Source organism: Alligator mississippiensis, chromosome 5 (genome assembly GCF_030867095.1).
Source record: "Alligator mississippiensis isolate rAllMis1 chromosome 5, rAllMis1, whole genome shotgun sequence".
Classification (NCBI taxonomy): domain Eukaryota; kingdom Metazoa; phylum Chordata; order Crocodylia; family Alligatoridae; genus Alligator; species Alligator mississippiensis.
In genome coordinates, this window is record NC_081828.1 from 37,860,657 (window position 1) to 37,888,043 (window position 27,387).

General features: G+C 42.8%; 1 protein-coding gene across 1 annotated transcript; it reads right to left on the bottom strand.

The window, feature by feature from the left end:
* Nucleotides 1–3,633: 3,633 nt before the first annotated feature.
* On the bottom strand, nt 3,634–26,517 carry DBT (dihydrolipoamide branched chain transacylase E2). The gene is made up of 11 exons (XM_006277277.4): nt 26,425–26,517; nt 21,316–21,439; nt 21,058–21,133; nt 17,650–17,831; nt 15,008–15,135; nt 12,694–12,937; nt 10,762–10,928; nt 8,970–9,047; nt 7,662–7,853; nt 7,359–7,430; nt 3,634–5,529 (listed from the first exon to the last, which is right to left on the bottom strand). Exons 1-11 carry the CDS (start codon nt 26,479–26,481, stop codon nt 5,362–5,364), a joined length of 1,488 nt encoding a protein of 495 aa, XP_006277339.1. The 5' UTR covers nt 26,482–26,517; the 3' UTR covers nt 3,634–5,361.
* Between the last annotated feature and the right edge of the window lie 870 nt (nt 26,518–27,387).

A 27,387-nucleotide genomic window follows, 5' to 3' on the forward strand; every position in this document is an offset into this window, starting at 1 on the left:
CTTGCTTTTCCAGGACTCTTGTTGTCTTCTATCTTTATTGACCATTTGTTAAACTGTGTTAGTCTGAAGTCAGTCAGAAGGCAAGAGTGGCACCATAGACTAACTCATCAGAAAGGCCTACACTTACATAGGCAACAACCTATTTCATCAAATGCTATTAATGACATCCATTCACAGCAAGGGTGACTGGTGTCTCCTGAGACTGGGAGGGACAGTTTGTTGGCAGTGGGGTGGCAAATGGCAACCACCCGCAGAAGCCTGCAGTGGCAGCAGGGGAGTGGGATGGCGAGCAGTGACCGTCCACAGAAGCCAGCAACAGCAGGGTGGCGAGCAGTAGCCACCTGCAGAAGCCAGCCATGACCACCAACCTCAGGGGGGGCACGTGCCCCCCCCACCAGGTGCCTATGATTCACAGTATCTGATGAAGTAGGCTGTCATCTACAAAAGCTCATGCCTTTCTGAAGAAGTTAGTAACTAAGGTACTACCCTGCTCTGCCTTCTGCTGTAGTATTTTGGATCTTACAGAGGGGAGGAAAAGCCAGGTTAAGAGCAAACAGATGTTATCTTATTTCACAATCCAAGGGGGAATAAAGGGTTCATAAATTTCATAGACATTAGGGCTGGAAAGGACCTCGGAAGATCATCAAGTCCAGCCCCCCACTCAAAAGGCAGGAAGTCAGCTGGGGTCATAAGATCCCAGTAAGATAAGCATCCAATTTACTCTTGAAGGTGTTCAATGTAGGTGCTTGAACCACCTCCAATGGTAGGCTATTCCAGACCTTGGGGGCTCGGACAGTAAAGAAACTCTTCCTTGTGTCCAGCCTGGAACAGTCTTGCAGTAGTTTATAACTGTTTGACCTTGTCATCCTTTGGGACGCTCTGGTGAACAAACACTCCCCCAGATACTGGTGGTCACCCCGATAAACTTATAGGTGGCCATCAGATCATCCCTGAGCCTGTGCTTTTCCAGGCTAAAGAGCCCCATAGCTCTCAGCCTATCGTCATAAGGTCTGTTTTCCTGACCTCTGATCATGCGCATAGCTCTTCTCTGGACTCTCTCAAGCTTCTCCACATCCTTTTTGAATTGTGGGGCCCAAACCTGGATGCAGTACTCCAGCTGCAGCCTCACCAAGTCCAAGTACAAGGGGAGAATGATGTCCCGGGATTTGTTTGAGAAGCATCTATGGATGCAAGCCAACGTTTTGGTCGCTTTACTAGCTGCAGCATTGCATTGCAGGCTCATGTTCATCTCATGGTCAATGATGAACCCCAAGTCTCTTTCTTCCATAGTACTAGCCAGCGTAGCACTGCCAAGCCTATAAGGATGCTGCAGGTTTTTCCTCCCAAGGTGGAGAACCTTGCATTTTTCAGTGTTAAACACCATCAGTTTGTTGCCTGCCCATTTGCTAAGCCTGTCCAGGTCAGCCTGGATTACCCTCCTGTCTTCGGGTGTGGATGCTTTGCCCCAAAGTTTGGCGTCATCAGTGAACTTGGCCAGTCCGCTTCTGACTCCAATGTCCACATCATTAATGAAGGTGTTGAACAAAATAGGCCCAAGGACAGAGCCTTGGGGGACCCCACTGGTCACAGGGCACCACGGTGATTGACTTCCATTACCACCCTCTGGGTCTGACCATGGAGCCAATTTCCCAGCCAGTAGATTGTGGTGGACCCAAGACCACAGTTGGCCAGTTTCACCAAGAGGTGATCATGGGATACCAAATCAAAGGCTTTTTTGAAGTCAAGATATATGACATCAATTTCTTCTCCCTTGTCCAGGTGATAGGTCACCTGGTCATAACAGGAAATGAGATTGTCAAACAAGACCTACCTGCAACAAACCGGTGCTGGCTATCCCTCAGGTTGTGATGTCCTAGAGAGTGAACCCAATGACAAAGACTTAACACCTCCAAATAAAGACTTCTTCAGGATCAGGGGATAGAGGGGCATGCAGAAATGTGGTTTTCTTCCCTTTCAGGCTTCCATCCAGGTAGCTCTTCTCTCTGTAAGAGCTTTAGAGGAGATCACAGAGGACAATGCTGTTTGGACATTATCCAAATCCTGATAATGTCAATAGTGACTTGAAGAGAAAGAAGTAAATAGAGTTATAACAGCTTTAGCTTTTTTATTCCTGCTTTCCTCTCAAGAGAAGCAGCAGAACATGGTCCCCACACAGATCCTTCAAGATCTGAGCACAGCTTGGACTGGGTTCCTGTCACTGCCCCAGCACAGCTTATGTTTTGCACCAGTCATTTGATAAAAAACATAAACAGTGTTGGGAGCAGGGACTGGAACCCAGGACTTCCTCTTCTAGGTGAGTGTCTCCTTCACTGTCCTACAGTCAGGCTTCCCTTTGCTTGTTACCTCTGGCCCCATGAATCTTGGAGTCCTTTCTATGTAGTGACCCTATTTCAACAGTAGACCTAGAGGTCCTATCCCAGCCTTCCCTATACCCTGGTTGGTAGGGCATTCTTATAGAAGCGAGATGTGCTTCTGAACCCTGTTGGGCTCAGGAGGGCACTTAACCTAGGAGACCTGCATTATCTCAGCACTATACTTGCTATATTATATAAATAAAAGGTGGGCACCGGCACCACCACTACCAGCTGCGTTTCAAAAGCACGGAAGTTATCTGTACCCAGAAGAATGAAGCAGACAAGTAAGACCAGGAAGCAGTTTTGGACTATGAATCCCAGCATCACGTGGGATCGTAACTCAAAGTTGTAGATAGATGCCTAAGTGTAGGAAAGAGGTGGGATTTCAGTTATACTCTTCAACATTTTCTGTTAGCCAAGTCACAGCAAGCTGGTGTTGTGAATCCCATTCACTGTGTAGGGAACTAAGGTTTATTAATTCCAAGCCTGGAACTGGGTCCCTAAATGTTAGGAATGGCAGTACTCAATCCCACCATATCCACCCTCCTTTAGAAGGTAGAGTTGGAGGCATGCACAGCAGTAATCACAGACTACTGTTTGGAGCAGAAGCCACAAATGTGTTTCCTTCTTACTGAGACTGCTCATAAGAGTCCAGTAAATCATAATCTCATCTGATGGCAATGATTTTTCAGTCATTACCAACACAGGATACACTAGAATTGGACACATCCATCACCTATCCTTTAAACCCCCAAAGTTCTTCCAACATCATTTCATAGAAAACTGAACACAGTATCCCTATCTTGAAGCTTTTTTCTCAATCTGTACAAGTCAGTAAAAACATCTCTTTAACGCTTAATTTCCTTCCTTCTTCAGAAAGCTACTTGCATAATTACAGCTGAATGCAAAAATACTGAATTTTCCTTTAAGGATGTGACAGACAAAACTAGAAATCTACCTCCTTCCTGCTGGCTGGGTAGTTTCATCTCTCTAAAGTATTTCTGAGGCACTAGCACCTTATATCATACCTTCAGTCCCTTCAATTTAGTTCTTATCCAAGGTCATAAGGTTCACACATGCATTATTTGGATTGCAGCCCTTCCAGCAACAATGTATTTATAGGAGAGTAGCCTTTCAGCTGTGTCCTTTTGATAGAGAATCTCACATGGGAGATGTGAACTGTTTCACCTGTTTCACCTGTTCAGGACTGTCTGCATGACAAATCTCAAATACAAGAAAAAAATATTACAACCAAATCTTTGTGGTTTTAGACAAATTTTATTAAGAACAGAAAAATCAGAATAGATAATTTACAGATTTTAAGACAAAATATGCTTAAGCTAACCTACATAAAATGAGTAGTAGTTTACAATTCTTGAATTTATATCCTTTCTTCACCACTTAATTTCACTCTGATGACTCTTGGCAATCAGACACCAGAGCAGAAGCATAACAATGTAGTGGGGTACCCAGGGCAGCCGCAATACATGGGTGCATTGGTAACTTCTGATGCCACTGTGCCACCAGCAAAATTGTGAGGTTGTGGCAGCAGTGGTTTTTTTCCATTCTCCCTTCCACTCCCCATCCTCATCATCCTGTCCTAGTTATGCTAGTACACCAGAGATTCTGCCTCTGGTTTCATGCACCTTGCACCATACTCCCTTGCTTCTTAGGATCCCTTGCTTACAGGTAACTTTGGTCTACCAATTTGGGACCTCAGCTGCAAGGATATTTAGCCACTATTTATCCTCCAGAAAAGAGATGAATCTCTTATAAAATCTCCATTTTTGTCCCTCAAATTAATACTGTTGTTTGCATGACTTTTTCCTGCATTATTCTGGCAACTTCAAGTTCTCTGAAAAGTCTGTATGCAGAACAGTTGCCTTTGTACCTCATTTCCCAATAAGTGCTTCCCATCTTCAACAGCCTTTTTGTTTGCTCTCTGTTCTGGAAGTGAACCTTATCTACTGTATTATTTATATCTGAATTTAGAGATGATTAATTTAAGCCAGAGTGTTCTATTAACATTAATTCTGCTTCCATATCACATCAGTCTCTCACACCATGGTACCTAACCACAAACAGTTATTGGCAAAGTCATGACAGCCTTTTAGTGTACACTTGTCACATTGTTTATGATTACTACCATAACCTAACTAATAGGATACTTAATCATGACAGCCTTTCATAGGCAGTGGCTTCTCAAAAGAAAAATTTCTAGTAAGAGGAGTATTTAAGCAACTGTAAATACTTTCAACCCATAGGAGTGTGCTATAAAAAGAAAAAAAAAAGAAAAAAAGTTCTAAAGAGAGCAGTTGGACGCCAGTAAATATTTTCAGACTGTGCACTAAGCCAATCATTAAGGATGTTGACAAGTCCCTTGCCACTGGATATAGAGTACCTGAGCTAAGAACCCCCCAAGTACAAGACAGTTAAAGAAAGATGAAGAAAGGAAAAGCTAGCACCATTAAAAAAAGTTTATTGGACATCTAAATGGGAGCATAAAGGCATTTTATTTGCATATTAATTTTTGCATAATTTCTTTTAGGAACTTGGTGATACTCCATTCACTTTGTTAAAATAAACTCATATCTACCCAGGAATAATTGTAACTATTTCCTTTCTATGCAGTTTAAAAGTACTGCAGATGTATAGAAAATTGTCAGTTGATAATGTCAGTTCAGCACAAGTCAGCACATAGAATCAGAGTTGACATTCATAACTTCCCACCACCATATTTAAAAGGCACACCAAGACCTATTCAGTTTGACAGTCTGATGTAGAGTAACTTGCAGCACTACTCAATTAGATTAAAAAGTATGTAACAGGTTACTGATAGATTGACATAGGTGTTTGAAACCTTTCAACCATGTAACATAATCACACAGTATGAGAAGTAGCAAAGGACATATGCTAGCATAGCTAGCTCTGATAATGTTCATTTCAATCCCCAAAGTTTAAAGACACATTATGTCATTAGTTTTCTTTATTTAAGATCTAGCAGCATGGAAGCAGGGTTCTCCAAATAGGATTTCCATAAATTAGAAAAACGGGCCATTGTAGCTCCATCAATAATACGATGATCAGCCGACCAGCTCACGTTCATTATCTGTGCTTTAAATACTTCACCTTTCCCATTAAATCGAGGCAGGGCCTAGAAATTAAGACATGGAAGAAAAATGGAAACTAAAGATAAACTATATAAGTGTATGAATGTTGGCATTTGTTAAAGCAGACATGACAGAATTTCCATTAATAGAACACAGTTTCCCACAACTGTTTGTGCAGGGGGTATCAAACACACGGGCCACCTGCCATGCCACATATCATTCTGGACATATTTCACTGAGAAATCCCTCCTTGACTCAAAAATATCCTCTTAGAAAGCTCCTCCACAGTTGGTGTTCAAATGACACTTATCTACTAACATTTCCTAAAAACTTAAGGGGTCACGAGGGAAAACATGAAAAGTATTATTCACTGAGAAAAAGTAGGGTTTACTTGTGCTAATCTGGTTGTCCATGCTAAAGTTTTTAATTATCTAACCATCCAAAGCTCCAAAATCTTTTAAATTCCTAATTCACTAAACAAACCTTAAAAAATCAGAAGGATTTTATTTAAAGTTTTCTCCTGGGTTGAAACCCTGCAATTCTTGTTTCTGCACAAGGGTAACATGGTTCCATAACAACACCTCTCTCCACACACATGCATACTTTTTTCTGATTACTGTAAGCCAAGAGATTAATAAATATAGACATATTGATAAAAATCAGAGAAAAGTGGAGCCAGAAGAGAACTTGGAAGATCACCTAGTCCAGTAGAGATCAAACTTTTTGGCAGGCATGGCACAAATTAGCCATTCACTCTCCCTGAATGCCACTCCAATTGCCTTCTGCTGCCTGACTGGCTGCTCTTTCTGCTCCCTGCCCTGTGCCACTGCCCAATTTGCTGTTCTATTTCTGCTTCCTGCCCTGTGCTCCCTGCCTGATCTGCTGCTTTGCTTTTTGCCTTGTGCTGGCTGTCCCCTCCCCAGTCTGCCATGTGTCACACACAGGCTGCCTGTGCCACTTGTGGCACACATGCTGCAGGTTGACCACCCCCATTTAGTCCAACCCCCTGCTTGAGGTAGGATCATCCCTATCTAAACCATCCCATAAAAGTGCTTGTCTAACCCATTCCTAAAACTATACAATCAACCTTGTCACACAACAGAGGCTTATTGTCCCCAAACACCAAAAGTACCCTCACTTGCCGCAAGTAAAGCAGGGGATGAGGGCTGTCAGTGTCCTACCACTGCAGGGATTGTTAAAATACTGAGGCAAATATTACATGCTTCTGAAAAACAAACGTGGGCCACTGAGAAAAAGATTTTTATTCACGTTTTATGTCTGTGTTCAACCTATTCAGTCTTAAAACAAAAAACACTGTAATATTTCAATAACAAAGTTTACAGATTGCTTCTTTGTATCTTACAAAAAAATATTATTTTGACTGAAAGCATTTAAATCAAATAGAAAATTTTCAGTAAACAGGGTCTTACTTTACTCCCATCAAACAGTCTATATTCTTGGTTTTAAATCAATATACAGTAAAATCTCTGCTATCCAGTATTTAACCAACTGGAATACTCCATTAATTTAAGTTTCTGGCTGGCCAGCAGGCTAGACACTGGGTGGGGGGAAGCATGCATGTGGTGGCTGCCGCTGCCATCTATCACCTTGCACTGCTGTTACTTCATGTGCAGCGGCCACCATCACCCCTCTCACTCCTGGCTCTGCCAACTGGACGCGGTAGGGGGTGCACCGGGGAAAGCTTGCATCCACCACCCTGCACTGCTGCCGCTCTGTGTGCGGCTGCTGCCATCCCTCCTCCCGCACCATATTATCTGAAAACCCTGCCTGGTTATTTCTGATAACTGGAGTTTTTACATAACCGGTAATCCCCTTACCCTGGGGATCCCAGATAACAGAAATTTTACTGTACCTGTATCTTCCCAAGAGCTCCAATAGCGACTTCAGGAGGTAGTATCACTGGTTTAGCATAAGTACCGCCAATCTAGAAAAGAAAGTCAAGAAAATGAGTTACAGAATAATTCTAAATTGTTCATTTCAAGTAGCAGTATGTTTCTTGCACACTGTCATATGCATGTTACAGATAAAAAATACAACTGTCTGAAAAAAATAAGTAATAGGTATTAGGTATATATTGTAAGGAAAAAAATAAATTTAAGAAATAGATTTAGGTGTAAACATTTGTGTTATTTTTTTTTTTATTTTTTTTACTTACTGTGCCAATATTTGAGAGAGTGAATGTTCCCCCAGTGAGGTCATTTGTTCCCAGTTGGCCTGAAGAACCCAAGGACTGTAGGCGATTTAATTCAGAGGCAATCTCAAACACACTACGGACCTGCACACTTTTCACATTAGGAACAATCAAGCCTTGTTCTGTATCCATAGCAATTCCAATATTGTGAGAAGCCTACAGTAGACAAAGCTATGGTCAGTTTTTACTCATCATAAATTATATGTAAATTAAAGGCAAAGATAAAATATTAGTAAGTTTTAGTTTATGCAAAACAAAATCCTAATATAATGGTTTTAGTATTTTTTAATCAGGGAAATTTCTTCCGAATGCTAAGCTATACTTCTTAAGAAAATCTCTTTCAAATATTCACCTTCCAGTCCTGGAATAGTAAAGGCAAACTCCAAGCTAATTTTGGAGAGCCTACATTTAGGAAATATAAGTTCCTATGTCCAGAATAGATTGACTGCAGGGGGTGAGACTGCCAACAGAGGTCCCAATTGTTATTTTTTTATTATGTGTACACAGATTCATTAGCAAAATAGCATGAGTTAAATCAATCTCAACAGCAAGACCAAGACTTGAAAGGAAAGAGAGACTAATAAGTCCTTTAGTCTTCCGGAAAAGTGATACATGAAAAGTTAATCAGTGAGATGTTGGAAAGACAATACAAAGAATTTTCTATTGCTGCTACCTAAACAGTATCATTTATGTAAGCACAAGAGGATTACACACCTTGTGCATCAACCCACAGGTTTTATAAGAACTACAATACATTCATGCACAACTGAATAAAGAAAACGTTTTCTACAGAAGAACCCAAATGATAAATTGTATTTTCTGTTTTAAATATTACACTTCCCACCTTTCTTAATACCAGCAAATCCAACTTGTCTTGATCTTTTATAGAAAGGTGTTAAATCAGGATTAACAGCTAGAACAGTTGAACTATTGCCATCATAACAAAACACTTCTCCTCCTTAGTTTTGAGGGAGCGGGTTTTTCACTTGGAATGCCTGGTCTACTGTCGGAGAGAAGAGAAAGAGACCAGTGTGTCAATATGCTAGCAATAGCATGTCTTTGCTGCTGCTATATAAATAGCATAAATTAGATCAAATCTCACCCTCTGCATTCAAACCATTCTGACATTAGACAGGGATCCTAATGTACAAATAATTTCCCAACATTGCAGAGATATGTTACTTTGGGCTCTGATTTTTACCTAACAATTGGATGGTTTCAGTAACTTCTGGTTTTTTTGGCATAGAAGAATCTCCATAATATTTCACAAACCTTGTACGTGATATTTTGACAGTTTTCATCCACAGAAGTGTTAAGAACAGGATAATGCAATAAGGCCAGAGAAGCTGCCTGTTAAACATAAAAGAAACAAATTTACTCAAAGCTAATATATTCATTATATTCTAATGCCTTACTCAGGGATGAAAAGAAGAGGCAGCATGAGCATACCTCAGAAACAGATTATAATTTTCAGAATGCAAATCATGTTTGCCTGCAGCAGGGGTTGGCAACCAATGGCCCACAAAACCATTGGATCCAGCTCATGGACATGAGGCTCCACTGGCATTTTGCAAGTGGAAGACTTGTGGGTGCTCTTCCCATGCCATAGTGGGGACAAGCAGGGGTGGCCAGGTCCTAGTCCTCACCTCCCTCTCATCCAGGGTAGGTCATTCCTACCTGCAGCTGGAAAAGGTTGCCTACTTCAGTCTAGGATATTGCCATTTCTATTTTTGAAAACTATGAAGAGCTAAACAAGTACCTAGATGAGTAATATTTAGGTAGTAGCTATGCTGTTGCAGTACATAGTGTGTTGCTAAGTTCTAATGGTAAGAAGGATAAAAGAAAAGCAATTTATGAAAAGTAAAGATGAAACTGAATAAAAAAAAAATAAAGAAGTTGGATTTCCCCTCCAAACTATGTTCTTAGCATCTACTCTAGCTGTCATCAGGAATCCTGTTCTGAAAGAGGATTCCTAAGATCCAGCCACTATAATGAACTACTTTTGTGGAACACATGCTGACATATAGTAACAGTCTCCTAAACCCAATATTTTCTTCTTAAGCACCGCTTACCAATTAATTCAACTTCAAGCTTTCCTGCTGCTAGTTATGTAGCAAACCTAAATGCAGATTGAACAGATATTTGAAAACTAAAAATCAAGCTCTTTTGCCCTGTGTACAGTAAATGTAATCACATTAGAGGATTTCAGTTTTTGATAAGTTTAAGTGATAAGGCAACTCCTCATGTCAAGGCCCAAGTCAGATTTCCCAAAGCTAAACAGTGATTCAGAGGCAGCATAACCCTTCAGGCCATATATTGACAGAATAATCCTCTCAAGGAATACTTCATATTTTAGGAAGAGGTTGTGGCAGGAGGGAATGACTCTTCTGTTAGCTCTCAGCATAAAACCGTTCTAACAGTTCCTTTACAGTAAGCCATGTCTTCAGCCCTGCCAGCCTTCTGGTGAACACTGCAATAATGGCAGCTGGTAGGAAATGTTGCCAAGGTAATATGAGTGAAAACAGTTGGCCTGTAAATAACAAAAGCTTTTTGCTATTTACCTGAAGGAACAATATCTGTTATTAGAAAAAGTAAAATATAAAAATACAATAAAAATACCAGAAAAATAAAATAAAAACAGTACTGTATCATGTTTGAAATATAAGATGAAGATGCAAACACATTGTAATAAGACTGATGAAGACGTTGAAATAATTTCTGTGGCTTGATTCTGGCTATTCTACTAGTGTAATATGACACAAGAAATACAGACCCAAACTGACTGATAATTTACCTTCTCTACACCCCTCCCCAACATTATTTAAAAAATCTTCTCATCCAGAAAATATAAGCCTTAACAATGCTAGTTATTTAACACTGCATTGTCAAAAGGCCCAACTAACAAGAAAAAAGTTGTCCTCCACATTAAAATTGTATGCTGCAATGTCCAAGACACATCTGAGCCAGATGCATGCTGAAAGGATACAATAGTACTTGGATCAGAAGATTTTGTGGCGTCCATGTTACTACTTCATACAATGAGTTGCAATGCGGTATTCCTCACCTTTAAGAAGAAAGGCATAAAGGAGAGTTTAACTCCACGAGCTTGCGCTAGAGGTTTCAACTCTTCTCTCAACTGCACAAGTTGATTCAACTCAATCTCATCACAATAACCAAAGTGAGGAATCTTCAAAGCAGCACTCATGGTCTTCACCATCGCCTTGTGAAATCCTGAAAAATATTTATTTGGTGCTTTTATTAATGAAAGACAGCTTTCAGAAGCTAACTGCAAAGCTTCTAATGTTTGTTTTTGTTTTATAAAAACAGCACATCTTTAAAAAAAAGTGGGATAAATAGTAAATACCTCTTTAGGATGACTTATTTTTCAACAATAAGGAAATAAAATTTTAAAATAGCTTTATGCCAAAGATCACTATGACAATGCTGATACTACAGAATCAAAGAAATCGTAGAATCAAAGAAAATTAGGGCTGGAAGGGACCTCAAAAAGTCATCTAGTCCAACCTCCTATTCAAAACAGGATCTTTCCCAACTATATCATCCTAGCCAAGGCTTTGCCTAGCCAAGTCTTAAAAACCTTTAAGAATGAAGATTCCACAACCTCTGTGCGTAACCTGTTCCAGTGCTTTACTACCCTCCTTGTGAGAAAGTTATTCCTAATATCTAACCTCAACTTCCCTTGCTGCAACTTGAAACAATTGGTCCTCGTTCTGTTATCTGCCAGCACTGAGAACAGTGTAGCTCGGGGTAGGCAAAATATGGTCCACCAACTGGCCGGATCCAGCCTGTGGCTGCCCCCGCAGTCCTCCACATGGGACTGAGCTCCACCTGCTCCCGCCAGGGCAGCCCGCACTGCACTCCTGCCAGCTCTAGCCCCAGCCAGCATGCAGCTTCTGGTGGGGCTGCTCCCAGTAAAGTTGTAGTTGGCCAAGTGCTCCCTTGCTCCCCTCACCTCCAGCAGAACTGAAGCTCTCCCCTCCCCGCCCCATTAGAAGCTGTATGCTGGCTGGGGCCGGGGTCAGGGCTGAAGTTGGGCAGGGCTCATCTACTCTCCTTGCCTCCAGCTGCAGCTGCTGCTCCTGCTGTGCCATGCAGCTCTGGGCAGGCAGGCAGGAAGTTCAGCTAGGCAGCTCATGCCCAGCACATGGAGCTCTGGCTCCAGGCCACTTTCTATCCACTCCACCTACACACAGGTGGCTGTTCATCACGCCAGGTGGCCAGAACAGGTGGAAGGCAACTCAGAGCTAGAGCCAGAGCTCCACACATTGGGCAGAAGCTGCCTGGCTGAAGCTTCCCACCTCCCCAGAGTGAGCCAGGAGCAGCACCAGCTGCAGCTGGAGGCAAGGGAAGTAGACCAGCTACCAACTAGACATCAACCCATTGATTACTCCCATGGAGCCCAACAATCCAGCCAGTTTTCTATCCACCTTACAGTCCATTCATCCAGCCTGTGCTTCCTTAGCTTGCCTGTGAGAATGCTGGGGGAAACCATATCAAAAGATTTGCTAAAATCAAAGGTACACCACATCCACCGTCTTCCCGCATCCACAGAGCCAGTCATCTCATCAAAGAAGGCAATCAGGTTGGTCAGAAATGACTTGCCCTTGGTGAATCCATGCTGACTGTTCCTAATCACCGTCTTCCCCTCCTCCAAGTGCACTGGTAAACTTATTCACTGATCTTGTCATTTAATTACATAATAGTTTCTATACAAATAGTATTCACAGTACTGTTTTAAGAATTCCAAACTACTAATTTCATAAAGGGCTTCAAAGAAAGAGGTCTGTACTGCATAGTAATATAATATGACATGGGGCAACAGCTCAAAGCCAGTAATCAGGAACAGGGCAAAACTACACACACACATACAGAACACTGGCAGCTATGAATGTAATAGATAACATTATTTATGTTTTCACTGTTGCCAGCTGAATCAATTATCAGTGCTATACCAAGATTACATTTATGCTTTTACCTGTTATGGGCTCAGTTTTATCTTTTCCTGTAAACACAGTGGGTTTTGAAATAGGTACAGGAATTCTATGTGCTTTATCCTTTGGAGCAGCTGGTGCAGTCTCTAATTTTGGTAATGGTGGGATAATCTCAGATTTTGGCGATGGAGGTAAAATAGCTCCTGTCTGCTTGGCCAAATAATTGAGAATGTCTTCTTTAAGGATTCGGTTATCTTTCCCTGTTCCAACAACTTCACTCAGTTTAATCTGAAAAGTATAAAACAAGCTATTTAACTTTTGCTATATAGCATGTACACAAAATTCTTCTTATAATATTGATATGAAAGTGTATTATAGGGCATGGAGAAATGAAAATCTGGGGCAGTTTCAAATGGGGAGAGTGAGCTGCTGCTTGGGAATACGTAACAATGGTCACACTAACTGCTATATGTACAGGAGACTGTAGTGATACAGGTAAGCTAAATCACCCCAGCTTTAACCTGTGTATCACTGCAGGCTTGTGAACTCTAACAATTAGGGCAGTGGTTCTCAACAGGGGTTATGCAACAACCCAGGGTGCCATGACTGCAGTGGTGTCTAGATAAAACTGTCCATTGTGCAGGGCTGCAGCATTTGCACATACTCCTCCTGCATTCAGGCTCCCCGATAACTCCTCTCATGCTGTAGCTTTTCCTGGTCTTCCCCCCTGCCCATGCTCCTCCCAGAAAGAGAGACAAGTGCCATGTGCCCCACATGCCTCTGTTTCTGAGAGACACTGTGCAGGGCTAAACTGTGAAGGGCTGCAGCACAAGTCAGCTCTCCTGCCTGCTTTAGACTTATCAGAGAGCCCAAATGAGGCACAAGTGTATGTGAATGTCAAATATTCCTAGGCTGCACCAAACGTGCAGGGCAGTTTTACTTGGTGGCAGCTACATCCAGTTGAGACCCACAAAGGTAAGTTAAGCATAAGAGTGGTTCTCAGCCACGGTTACTACTAACAGTGCACTGACAGAGATTTTTTGGGCCAATACCAATGGTCAATTTTTAATGAGCCATATCACCTGATACCGATCCGATCACCAATTATGCAGGTCCAGCTGGTAAGTCTGTTGTGGGGGAAGGGGCGAGGGAAGGGAGAAGAATGAGGCTCCTGTGGTGAGGGAGGGAGTGAGGCTGGGGCAGGACCAGGGGCAGGCGCTGCACAACTGGGGGGGGGCATAGGATGAAGCTATGAGCAGCTTGTCCAGGGGTTGCGGGGCGGGGAAAGATGGCTCCTGCAGCTACGCACACCCCAGGAGAGCATGGGGGGGCATGTGCCCCTGGATCTGTGCGGGGGCGAGGGTGGGTGCGGTGCCAAGCTCTTCCCAGCAGGGGGCTGGGCAGGGCTGTGCTTGGGTTGGGCAGCAGCAGTGCTGGGAGGAGAGCTATGGGGGGCTGCAGCCACCCCAAAAATCACGGTAGTCCCCCAACCCCTCCTCCCAGCACCACCTCCGTCTGCCCTGAACGCAGCCCCAGCCCAACCCCCCACCGGGAAGAGCATGGCACTGCCCTGTCCCCAGCCTCCAGTGTCAGCCCACCCTCGCACCATGCACAGATCTGGGGGCACATGCTCCCCATGCCCTCCCAGGGTGTGTGCAGTGGCAGGAGCTTCCCCTTGTCCCCAGCTCTGTTCCACACTCCGCCCCGGCTATGCAGCGCCTACCCCTGCCCCTACCCCAGCCCTATTCCCTCTCTTACTGTGCTCCTGGCCACCTGTGTGCTGGGGTGCAGCTGCACGCATACACAGGTCATTTACTGGCCACATCAGCCAGAAAAAGCCAATTGCTGATGCTGTTAATTTTCCTTGTATCGGTACCGCTCTGATATGGAACCGATATATTGGTGCACCTCTAGTTATCACCACAGTCAAGAGTTGTGAAGGGGTGCCATGACTCTGAAAAGCTTGAGAACAACTGAATTAGAGTTTAACAGCTTCTGTGTTGTCAAGGTACCTGAATAACATTCCAGTTTTAATATTTTCCTCCTACTTAAACATCATCTATGCACACTTTATCTAAATGATCTGAAAGACTATATGTGACCAGAATTACACATATTAAAGTTGAATAATGATTTCTTGGTAGTTTTTTCTTATTTGAGAATTATTTATAAATACTTTGCCACTTCATCTATGATGCATGTATTTGAAAAAAAATAATTCATCAACATTTTCTCACAATTTTTTTTCTTGACAACTGATCACCATTTTTCAACAATGCTGGACTGTTAGTACCATTCCACTTTTCAGACAGATGTAAATGAAAGTAAAAAGGCCCAGTTCAGTAGGAACAAACCTACATTATTTTCCATGGCAAGACGGCGAACTGCAGGGGTTGCTAGGGTTTTATGTCCCTTTATTTCTTGATGTGTGTGTTCTTCATGAGATACAGCAGGTGTTTCAACAACATCCTCTTCTGGCGCTACATCTGAAAATCAGACAAAGACTAAAAGTATTATGTGGCTCCAAAAATCTTGGCAATAGAGGCTAACATAGAATGAACCAAAGTCAGGCAAGGAATTTGTTTTACGCATCCTAATTTTAAAAATAATGTAATCTGGATACAATTTAACAGAAATTAAGTTTGGGCAAGACCCCCATGCATCTAAACAAAAATCAGTGTTAGGATCCATAATACTGGAAACTACTTATGTTCCATTTTGTATGCTTACTATTTAAATACCAGTAACACAAGCACAACATAAGAACAAAATTTAAAAGGGGGGGGGGAGGGGAAGGAAACAGAGACAAAACCAAAACCCACATAATTCAGTGGGTCTTTCCATTCTGAGACACTTTAAAAAAAACTCACTGGTTACTGCATGTAATGCAAATCTGACACAATGGGTACTGGTAAGACAATGGAAATGTAAATTTCTCAGCAAGACTGATCCGCTTTGTTTTAAGCAAGTCCATTTGCTGGATACACTGAAGGTACTGACAAAACAGGATACCCAAGAAGGCATAGTAAACTCAACTTTACAGTTTATATTATATCTAAAATGTATCTGAACAGCCTATAAGTAACTACACATCTTGAAACTTTTTCTACAAGAAAACAAATCACTAATTCAAATCAAGAAATTATGTTACATTTTACATACTATTTTTATAGCAGGCCAATTACTTCAGTAAATTATGGATTTTCTAACCTCTAACTGCCTGTAAGAACCCAGACCTCTCCACTATAAGAAAACAATTAGGAATTACGGAAATGAAATATATATTTAAATATACATTGTTTTTCTTTTGGCAATTGTCCAGCATGAGGGTATTTCACCTAATTTAAATTTAAGTAGTGTAATGAAAAGTTAAAGTAGGATATTGGGCTCTATCTAATATTACTCAGAAAAGAAAAAATTATGGGAACTAACAATTGTCTGTACTTAGTAATTAAAAGTGCCTCGACACAGCAGAATTCTTAGCATGATGCGAGTACTCGGTGCAAGGGATGCCTCGCTACGGCGGGAAAAGCCTTGGTGCAGTGATCAGCTCCCGCAAAAAACTAGCAGCTGCACTGTTTGGATGCATGCTACCGACTGGCTCATCGTAAATTACTCATACCCGGCGGCTAGCAATTGGCTCACTAGCCGTATAAAAGCTTGAGTAGTTTCTGCCCAAGCTGGAGAACTCCACGTGTACGTTGGGAACGAGTTCCTCGTGTACCTTGGAGCAAAATTGGAGGCCTGATCAACCACCAACCACTCCCCGTCGCCGACTGTCCCAACGTACCCCGCACCCCGCGAGCTCGGAAAACATCGGTGTGCCACCCGGTTTCTTTCTTTTGCTTGTAACCTGTAACGGAGCGTGCCTACACTGTGTGCATCGACACAAGTCCCTGTACGTCAGTTTGTAAGTAAAGTTCTTTTCAATTCAACCAGTACGCGTTTGTGCCTAATTCCACTCCATCGGTGTGGCCCCAATTCCGGCTATACTCGGCCCCCACAACAATATACAAAGAACTATCCAGTATAAACAGAGATGGTAGAGCTTTGTTTGGACCTTCTGACAGTGCAAGGATTCAGATTCAGATCCTACAATTTTGGGGGAGATATACAGTGAATTCAGAGATATCACAAAAGTCTGTATTGTTCCATGTTTTTGCTGAAATAATTATAAAACTATTGCAACTGTTTTACTGAAGGCTATTCTTTAATATGCAAGTACAAATTCAATCCATCTCTATTTCTTTTACTTTTTTTTTTAATAATTGAATATAAATAAAAGCCTTAGTCCCTTTCAAAGACCTGGACAGAGAGCAACAAGAAAATCATTCCTTTTGCTTGATCCAAAAAGGCTCTGTCTTTTTGTCCCAAAAACAGTATTAGTCATTGTCTGACATGGTTATTTATAAGCAGAGGACAAACAGTGCATGTTCCTATTAAAATTGTTTTGTTGCATTAAAAAAGGAACAAAAATAACTCTCTGTGAAAGTTTATATGCAGAGTCTTATGTGATATTGTTATACACAACTCTCCAAAGCTCACAAGTCCTGGAAAGTGTCATATGCAAGACATAAAAAGGCAAAAACAGCTAGAATGAAATTCCCGTCTCCACCCAAATCAGTCATAAAACTCCCACTGACTTCAATGTTGCTATATTTCACCTCTAATCTTTAACGCAGAATTAGGGCTACTTTTCTATATTGGGTCCAGTAACTTTTATATGCCAAGGGCAGGAACAATCCAGCTCCAGTTTGGCAGAGGCTGGGTGATTCTGATAGTGCATCAGTAGCAAGGGGAGTTTAACCTGCATCCACGCTGGAGCCAGGCAGCTGAGAGTGGCACCTGTGCCACTGCCACATACAGAAATTAAATCTAACCGGCTTGCCCAATAATTCGTTTTCTGAAATTGTGATATTAAGACTGAAATCTACCAACAATCCAGGTGGCTTTATAACAACAAAAATAAATTATTAAAGGAATAAAACTGTTTACAATACCTTTTAAGACATCAGTTTCTATGTCCACTAATGGTTTTCCAACATAAGCAATTTCATCTAGATTATAATAGAGTTTTCTAATAATTCCATCATAACGACTGGTGATAGTAACTGAAGCTTTGTCACTTTGTACTTCACAGATGCTATCAAACTGAGATACGCTATCACCTTCTTTTACATACCTAAGGGAAAACAAACAGACTTTCATAGAACATGATAAGCGTAAAAATCATATTGGCTTTGTATGTTTTTGATAAATGTAATTAAGCATGCCAGTATAGTGCTATAGTGCTCAACCTATCCAATTCTCTAAGCCAGATGAGCGGTGCACAGCTGGTCCAGAGGCCAGATCCCATGCAGGGGAGAATCCATGGGCAAGATCCAGCTCAGGGTCAGTTCACGCATCTGGCATACCAACAGCAGAGGCCCATATCCAGCCCTGCATGTATATTATGTAGCATGTGGGACTCCCAAGGGGTCCACAAATTTGATGGCAGTGGGGTCGCCACTGTTTCCCTGCTGCTAAATTTCTGGACCCCTGGGGAGCCCTGCAGACCAGATCACACTGCTCCACAGGCTGGATCCAGCCCACAGGCTGTAGGTTGAGCTCTACTGGTATAGTGTATTTACATACTTCTAAGTATCTTTACACAGTATACAACAAATATGTTTAATAGTAGGAAAAGCCTATTTGAAACTCCCAACACACATATAGATACAGAAGCTCTGCAACTGAAGAGGTTACTGCTAACAAATTTTCTTGAAAATAATCTATTCCTGAATATAACACGCACAAAGTTTTTTTAAAAAGCATCATGAAAATGAAAAGATCTTAATTTGGGTAAGTCACTGAGTAAATAAGGAAAATCTGTCTACTGCGAATTGTACCTACTGTGACCCAAGCATAGATAAATAATGATACCTACCCACAAAGAATAGAATGCTATGAGACAGAACAGAATATTAAGAAGCTTTATGAAGCTTTTGTTGTACATGGCATAGAGTTTCAAAATGTGGTAAATCAAAATTCTAAGAAACCTGCACTGGTAGGCCAAAAAGTTATTCACTTGATGATAAGGATCCTGGTTTTCTCTATTTAAAAATGGCAAATTCTCTGATAAACCCTCCCCCGCAATAACTTCTCTGGTTAAAAACACCAAAATCTAGATTTTTCCATGATTAAAATGAAACACCACTATATATGACGAGGTGACTGGCTCTGTGGATGCGGGGACACAGGTGGATATGGTGAACCTTGATTTTAGCAAGGCTTTTGATACAGTCTCCCACAACATTCTCACAGGATGCTAAGGAAGTATGAGCTGGATGAATGAACTGTAAGATAGATAGAAAACTGGCTGGAGCATCGGGCTCAGACAGTAGAAGCCAATGGCTCGATGTCCAGTTGGCAGCCTGTATCAAGTGGGGTGTCCCAGGGGTCGGTCCTGGGGACAGTTTTGTTCAATGTCTTCATCAGTGACCTGGAAGATAGCATAGAGTGCACCCTCAGCAAGTTTGCAGATGATACCAAGCTGGAGGGAGTAGTAGATATGCTGTAGGGTAGGACTAGGATTCAGAGCGATCTACACAAATTGAAGAACTGGGCCAAAAGGAATCTCATGAGGTTCAAGAAGGACAAGTGTAAAGTCCTGCGCTTAGGATGAAACAATCCCATGTACCAGTACAGGCTGGGGGCTGACTGGCTGGGCAGCAGCTCTGTAGAAAAGGACCTGGGAGTTACAGCAGACAATAAGCTGAATATGAGGCAGCAGTATGCCCTTGTTGCCAAGAAGACTAATGGCATACTGGGCTGCACTGGTAGATGTGTTGCCAGTAGGTCAAGGGAAGTGATTATTCCCCTCTAGTCAGCACTGGTGAGGCCATATCTGGAGTACTGTGTTCAGGTTTGAGCCCCCCACTACAGAAAGGCTGTGGACAAATTGGAGAGAATCCAGCAGAGGGCGACAAAAATGGTGAGGGGGCTGCAGGATATAACTTATGAGGTTAAGACTAGGGGGAACTGGGCTTATTTAGTTTAGAGAAGAGGAGACTGACAGGAGACTTAATAGCAATCTTCAACTACCTGAAGGGGGGTTTGAAAGACAACGGAGCTATGCCAGCAGTTCCCAATCTTTGGTACGGGTACCAGGAGTGGTAAATTCTAAATATGTATAAATTTTGGCATTTGATTTTAAGTATTTTTATCATGGAAAATCAGAACTTCCCTTGCCCCTTTGCTCCCCCCACTGCTGCTTTGTGGTGCTAAGCAGCCCTGCCAATGCCACTGACCCACAGCTTCCCAGCCCTGCTGGTGCCCCACACTCCCACCCCTCAGCCCCCTACCCTGCCAGTGCCCTCACTCAGGACCCACAGCCCCTTGGCCCTGCCAGTGCCCCTCACTCCCCACTTGGCCTCCACAGCCCAGTGGGTGGGACCTGGTACAGCAGGGCAGGGTGGGGCGGGACAGTGTGGGGAGGCTCGACTCGGTGCCACTGCTGGGAGCCCCATGCCACCATGACAAGGCAGCCACTGCCTGCCCAGTAGTAGTGGCACAGATTTGTGCAACTCACTGCTACCAGGCAGGCATGGGGTACCTTGTCACGGTGGCAAAGGGTTCCCGGTGGCTGCACCAAGCCACCCCACACCCGCTCTGCCCTGCTGCACCAGATCCCACCCACTTGTCTGTGGAGGCCCCCAGGGGGAGAGCAAAAAGGAAGGGAGCCCCAAGCCTGTAGCTGCCAGCCTGCACCACCCCCCGCCCACAAATCTGGGGTTCACGTGCCCCCCCACATCCCGCCTGGGAGCATGCGCACTGGTGGGGAGCCAGCTCTCCTACCGCCTCCTGGACGAGCTGCTCACAGCTCCGTCCCACTTTCTGCCCAGGGCCTGCAGCCGCACATTCCCACCCCAACCCCAGGCCCCATGCACTACCCTGGTTGGGCAGTGCCCCCAGTCCCAGTCCTGCCCAACAACCTCCATCCCTCACTATGGGGGCCTCAATCCTCCACCACTCCCGGACTTACCTGCGGATAGTTGCTCTCCATGCTGCCTGGCTCCCACATGCATGCGTGCGTGCGTACACATGCACGGGGCACCACCTGCCTGAACACCCTCCTCTGGCTCCCCCCAGCCCATTGCAGGCTGGAACTCTGCCAGCCTACAAGGGAAAACCCACCATTTCCCATGTTTTTCTCCTTAAAGACAAAAAATCGGGGGGGGGGGGGGGGGGGAGGGAAGGGGGTTTGTCCTTAAAATAAGAAATTCCTAATTTTTCTCCTTAAAATAAGGAAATCCATGTTTTATTGTGTTTTCCCATGGCGATGAGAAAACCCAGATCCCTGCTGATGATTAGCAATCATTTAAAGGACTTCTGATTTTTTAAGTATATTAATAAGAAAAATAACTTACCATTCTTTCACAGTTACCTCTGTAATCCCTTCTCCAATATCAGAAAGCTTAAATTGGACAATTTGGCCCTTTGAAACTTGAAATAGAAAAATGGGACAAAAATATCAAGTTAAATATTAAATTTAAATGACCACAAAGAAAAATATTAATGTACCAAAAACTAGATTATATACTAATTAGTAATAACTGGACTACTAATATAACATATAAAACAGTAGTATAAAGTAAGTTACATAAATAAGAAAAAAAAAAACTTACTAGCAGATGTTCTGAACAATCTGTGTTGATGATTAAACTTAAAGGCAGATTTGTCAAATGCGTACACGTATTTTGACTTCAGAAAGCAAACACTGCTATACGATCTAGTATGGCAAACACAGATCTGGGGGAGATAAATCTTAAGTATTAAAATGGTAGACTAAGAAAATCAGAGCTTGTTCATATCTCTTGGGTACAGCAGTAGTTACAGTGAAACATTTTAATTCTCTTTAAATGACCTTTTACAGTTCTACAGATACAAACTTAATGCGAGTTCTGCCATATGTCTTTAATTAATTTTACCAATACAGAACCTGGAAAGTCAAAACCCTCATGAACAGCAAAGCATTTCAGCATCATTACTTAAGAAAAAATTTGACAATATTATCAAAAGATGTATATCAATTGCTTAGAGAAACTATAGCAACTTTATATTTTACAGGGATTACACACAAAAAGCATGGACTATACTAATTACATCAGCCACATCAAAAATTAATATTAGAAAGAGTTCCAAAAATGAGTTAGAGGAAACCACAATGTCCGACCTTGTCTTCTATTAAAAAGATCAAAGGATGCTCAGACATATTAATTATCAAGAAATCTGCTAAGGACACAGCCAATTGCCTCTCTATTTCCCTTTAAAAACAATCTAGAATTGGCATATACTATGAGCTAAGTATTCTGTAGTATAATTTCAACTACAATTGGGCATGTTTCATTTTATAGTTGCAGTTACACACACTCAAAATCTAGTCTATAGGTCAATACAATATGCTGCAGTGTTCTTCGTTACAAAGACAATGAATAACCCGTGGCAGTGATTTTGGTCAAAACTAAAGTCAACAGTACTTCTACAGAAGTAAAGAGGTGTGTTATCTTTAATCTCAATAGGGATTAAAATCAGGCTTTTACAAAAAAAGACCGTTTCTCACTTAGCACGGTTATTTTTATATAATTATAGTGTTATGTTATTTTAAAACAATAATCTAACAAAAATAACTTTAAATAAAACTACCAAAATGTACTACAAATTTTCAGGTAGTACCATAACACCTCAAGCAGCCCAGACTGTAAAATTTAGAAATTATCTTCTGTGAGATTCCAAAAAACAGGATATCTACATAGGAAAGTTGGTTTTAATATTTTATTTGATATTATAAAACATTATTATTATATTTTTATGTTACTCCTTATTTCAGACAAATGGCAAAGCATATTAACTTCCCAACTGTTGCTCTAGAAGAGAGGAAAGAATTTGTTTTTATGGTGCACCTTAATACGTAAGAATACTATGCCATGTTGAGTTAGATACTATCTATATTTCCTACATTACCTGTATAATAAGACCCAACATACAAATCATCTATAGTCATTTTCTTACTTTTCAGAAACAAATATTTGTGTAGTACAGGCTAACTCTAATGACACTCCAATGTCACATTCTTTTACCTTCCAGTTGCTTAAACTAGTCTCTGCTGAGCTTGAATGGGTGTTTTATTAAGTTCTCCTATGAAAAAGTCGTGATCCCTGTACCCTTCTTGCCAATTGTCATAAAAAAATTAGCAAATAGATATTAACAAACTATAATACTATTTGCTTTATTAGCAGATTTAAAAAAATATGATAAAGTAAAGGAACATAGTCTGAGATTTACTTTTCTGTCTTCGTGATTTTTTTCTTTTATCTTGCCATTTTTTTATTTTCCATTTGAGCACATGGCTGTATTGCTTGGTTAGCTAAGTTTATCCATTCAGAATATACAACAAAACTCTTAACCCCTTATAAGCCCCTACCTGGAAATGCCCAGTATTTACCTGTGTAGATGATCACAAGCAGCAGCCTCAAACCTCTGAACTATCACTAAATGAAGTTTCATGAATGCTTTCCATGTGATTTTAACATTTGGCAATCATTGGAGATAGTGAATTAGTAATATCACTGCCAAAAAAAGAGACTGGTTGTGTTACAGAAGAGTTTCTCTCTTAACTCAACATTTGTAGGATTAATTCAAAACTACTGAAATCTAATATACTTAACCTAGATTTGGTTTTTAAAACTACACATTTTTTACTAGAAACACTTAGTATGTCAAATCATAGAGTATTAAGATCCTTTCATCCTGAAGTGTTCTTTTTTTGACCTTGTGATAAAATCAAATCCACAAGCTAAAGCAGCTGATACTTTTACTAAGTATATTTTCCTGCTTCATGAAACAAAATACAAAGTAATATTAACATAACACATGAAATACACTATTCATACTGTACTAGATGTACATTTAACTAATCCAATAAATACCAAATTGAATGTTGTGCGTCAGAAGATTAAGCACATTTATAAATTCTTGTAGGATCATCTAGCCCAATTTCAGACCAACTGAAAATAAACTTTGCATCTATAAGGCTGTAAGCTGTAGAGAAAAACAAGTATTTCAAAGGTAATAATATTTACATCCTAACAGAAATTCATATGTAATGACTGCAAAGGTTTGACAACAGCTGTCCCATGCAAATGTTAAATGATTCTTAAAGTACAGGAGCTTATGATTTGACCTACAAGACCCAGTGTTCCCAGGAGTACAAACACTATTTAAGCTGAAACTGTTTTTGATAATGGTTCCTACCATATGCAATTTTGTTCCTGGTTCCTTAGACTCGTAGGGCACATCCAGATGAGCATGACTGTGCAGCATGTGGCACTGCAAACACATCTGCAGCACCACATACTGCACAGTCCAGTATTCTCCATACTGCAAGAGTGTGCTGCCTGAGCATGCTCTGCTCCATTTTTTTCCCGTGATTTCTTTTGACCCCTGGATATCCTGGCCTCCCCTACTGCCTCCAGCCAAGGCAACCTGCAGCGTGCCAAAGTGCATGTGGCACAGGCGTTCCCCAGGAACAAGCAGCTGCGGCACAAGGTGCACCGTTGCTGCTTCTCCCCAGGGAACCAAATGTCCACACACGTCTGGACATGCCTGTAAGAAGCCTAATGTGCCTTTTTATTATTATTATTAATATTATTATTATTTACAGCAAAAGAGACTCTGCTGGCAGCTTCACAGAGGCAATGCATGCCATGTTGCTTGCATGCTCTGATTACCAACATAAAGCCTACCTAAAAGGTACCACTGACTGGGGAAAACTTCAGCTAGCACAGAATATAACTACTCTCTTGAACCCCACTTCTATTCATGTCTTTGCACTGGCTGTTCCAGTACAGGCACATTTCAAGGTGCTTTGTTGATACATGCAAATCCAAATTAAGTTCTGGGACTCAGTTATCTGAGATCACCTCTTGCTGTCTACCCAGCCATAGAATTTAAGACAACCAGGAAACACTTGGTCTCCAAATCAAAAGGAGCACACTGTTTAGCGGCAGGCCTCTCTCTGGAACACACGTGTCTTGGCAACTTCACAAAACTCAAATTCAGGATCAGTCAGGTTTTAGGACTATCTGACTAATATTTTTGTTCTTATTTTGCATAAACTCTCTCTATATAAAAGTGCATATCCTCCTTTATAGAAATCAGCAAAACAAAAATATTAAAATGATTTTTTTTAGAACAAATATGAGTATCCTCCAAAAGAGAAAGATATGAAGATGTCTCAAATAAGCAGCCAGTGATAAATTACAGATGCACAACAGCTCCTAGTCATTTTCATTTTATCAGAGATTCCCTCTGGAGATGGAAAGCAGGCAGCTTGGTTGGGAAGAAGACTAATAAAGCAATGTACAGAAAGAAGGATGTGGATAGTTTGGAGAGTCCAGCACAGAACAACTAAAATGAGAACACCTGGGAGGTAAGACTTATGAAGAAAAGCTGAAAGAACCAGGGTTAGTTAGTCTGGAGAACAGAAGACTGGGGGATGATTTGATAGTAGTCTTCAAATACCTGAAGGGCAATTAAATAGAGGATAGAGATAAGCTTTTCTCTGTTACTGTAGGGGACAGGACTAGGAGCAATGGCCTTGAGCTTCTGCAGGGGAAGTTTAGGTTGAAGATTAGGAGGAAATTTCTGACTATGAAGGTGTTCAAGCATTGGAACAGGCTACCTGGAGAAATGTGGAACTGCCATCCTTGGAAGTTTTCAAGAGCAGGTTAGTCAACACCTGCCTGGGATGGTTTGGTCAGGGATGAATGATCCTGCCTTGAGTAGGGGGCTGGACTAGATGACTCTGTGGGGTCTCTTCCAGCCCTACGTTCTTCTGGCCCTATGGGTCAATTGGCATTTTCACAAAATGCTCTGACAACTGAAGTGGGCAAAATATTATTTGAAACTGAGATATTACAAGATGTGTCTATTAAAACTCACTGGCAAATTCTTCAATAAAAAACTGGCAAAGTTTCTGGAGCGCACATTAAACACAAGATGAAGTGGCAAACTTTGTAGGTCTACTTATAGAGCAAAAAAAATCCACTTCTCAGAGCATCCAGGGAAGATGTTCCCTTTAAATGTCTCTGTTCCTGTAACCCCCTCCTGGGATAGTCCTGTTACTGAGGTTGCCTGGGAAGCTTCAGTGTTGCAAAGTAAAATAATGCAAACTAGGGATGGAAGCAGGGTATCACAAAGTGCACTCCCAGACTCAACAAAGAGCAGAGCACATCGGACAGTGCCTACCAGCCCTCAACCGAGCCCAAGGAGCCCGCGGATGAGACAGCAACAGCTCTACAGTCCCCGGGGCCCCGCACCATCCGAAGCCTCCTTCTCGGTCTGACAGCCAGCCAACCGAGCTACAGCCACGAGGTCCCGGCACTTGGATGGGGAGCACGTAAGGGAAAAGCTGCGGGGACGCCAGGAGGCCGTGGAGGGAGGGCTGCAGCCCGGGGGGCACCCGGATCTCGCTCTGCTGACAGGTCCGGGGCGCACCCGGCTGCGAGAGCGGCAAGAGCCGGCGGGTGCCCTTCTTGTGTGGGGGCCGCGCGGCCGGACCCGGCAGAGGGCTCGGGGGTGGCTCCTCCCGGGGCTGACCGGACCGGGAGTCCCCCGCTGGGAGCTGGCTCCACGCCCTGCCCCGCAGGGGAGAGGCAGCGGCCGCCGCCGCACCCGGAGCAGGCGGGGGAGTCCCCGCCCGCCCCGCGCTGCCAGGTGCTGCCGCCGCCCCTTACCAGGCGCCCCGCAGCCCGGTAGCCGCTCCGCAGGGCGGCCGCCGCCGCCACCGCCATCTTAGTCCGCAAAGAGACGGGCCGTGCTACGCCCCGCGCACCTCCCCTCTGAGAGCCAATCAGAAGGCAGTGTCGCCAACAGCAGCTAATCAGAAAACCCAAGATCAGCCCGCCCTGCCTCGCAGCAGCCAATCCGCGGCTCGAGAGGCGGGGACAAGCCGCGGGGAGAGGCCGTGTTTGGGCCGCAGCGGGAGAGGGCGGAGCCGTGCGAAGAGCTCAAGCCCGCGACTGCGGGCTCGGTTGGACCAGGGTCGCTGCTGAAAGGAGCGGGCAAGCGCACTGAGCGCCCGTTGCGGGGGAAAATCTGGCACTAATGCGGATTTGGGGGCCGCCGACATTGGCGGGGCTCCTTCAGTGACCGAGTTCCTGTGCCCATCGCAGACCGGGGAAGTTCCCTTCACAAGGGGATTTAGCCTGGAATTTCGGCAGCCCCCAAATCCCATCAGTGCCAGATCTTGTCCCCCGCAATGCCTCACCGTGGAGGCTTGACCCGGGTCAATATAGTTAAAGGCACACCCCTGTGAGAGACCTGGGCAGGGAGAAGAGCTAAGAACACCCTTCCCCTCCTCATGCCTTTTGACATTGCGAGACAGCATCACGTGTCTGGAGCCCAAACAAACAAACATACAAGAGCCCCCGCCCCCAAATGACAATTTTAGTTTTTACAGCTTAAACCAATAAAGGGTGGATCTAGACTTTTGGAAAGGGGTTGCATCATTGCATGTAAAACACCACATATATTTCTCCTGTTAAAAAGGAACTGGAAGCTTTCTTAATACTCTAGGGACCTAGGGCCGTATTATTCGGTTGAAGACTGAAGCAAAAACAAATATAACTTCACTGGAATTGAGTTAGAAACAATCTGCAGGGCTGTGAACTAGGAGCTTCCTGACCAGGAGCAGCTCA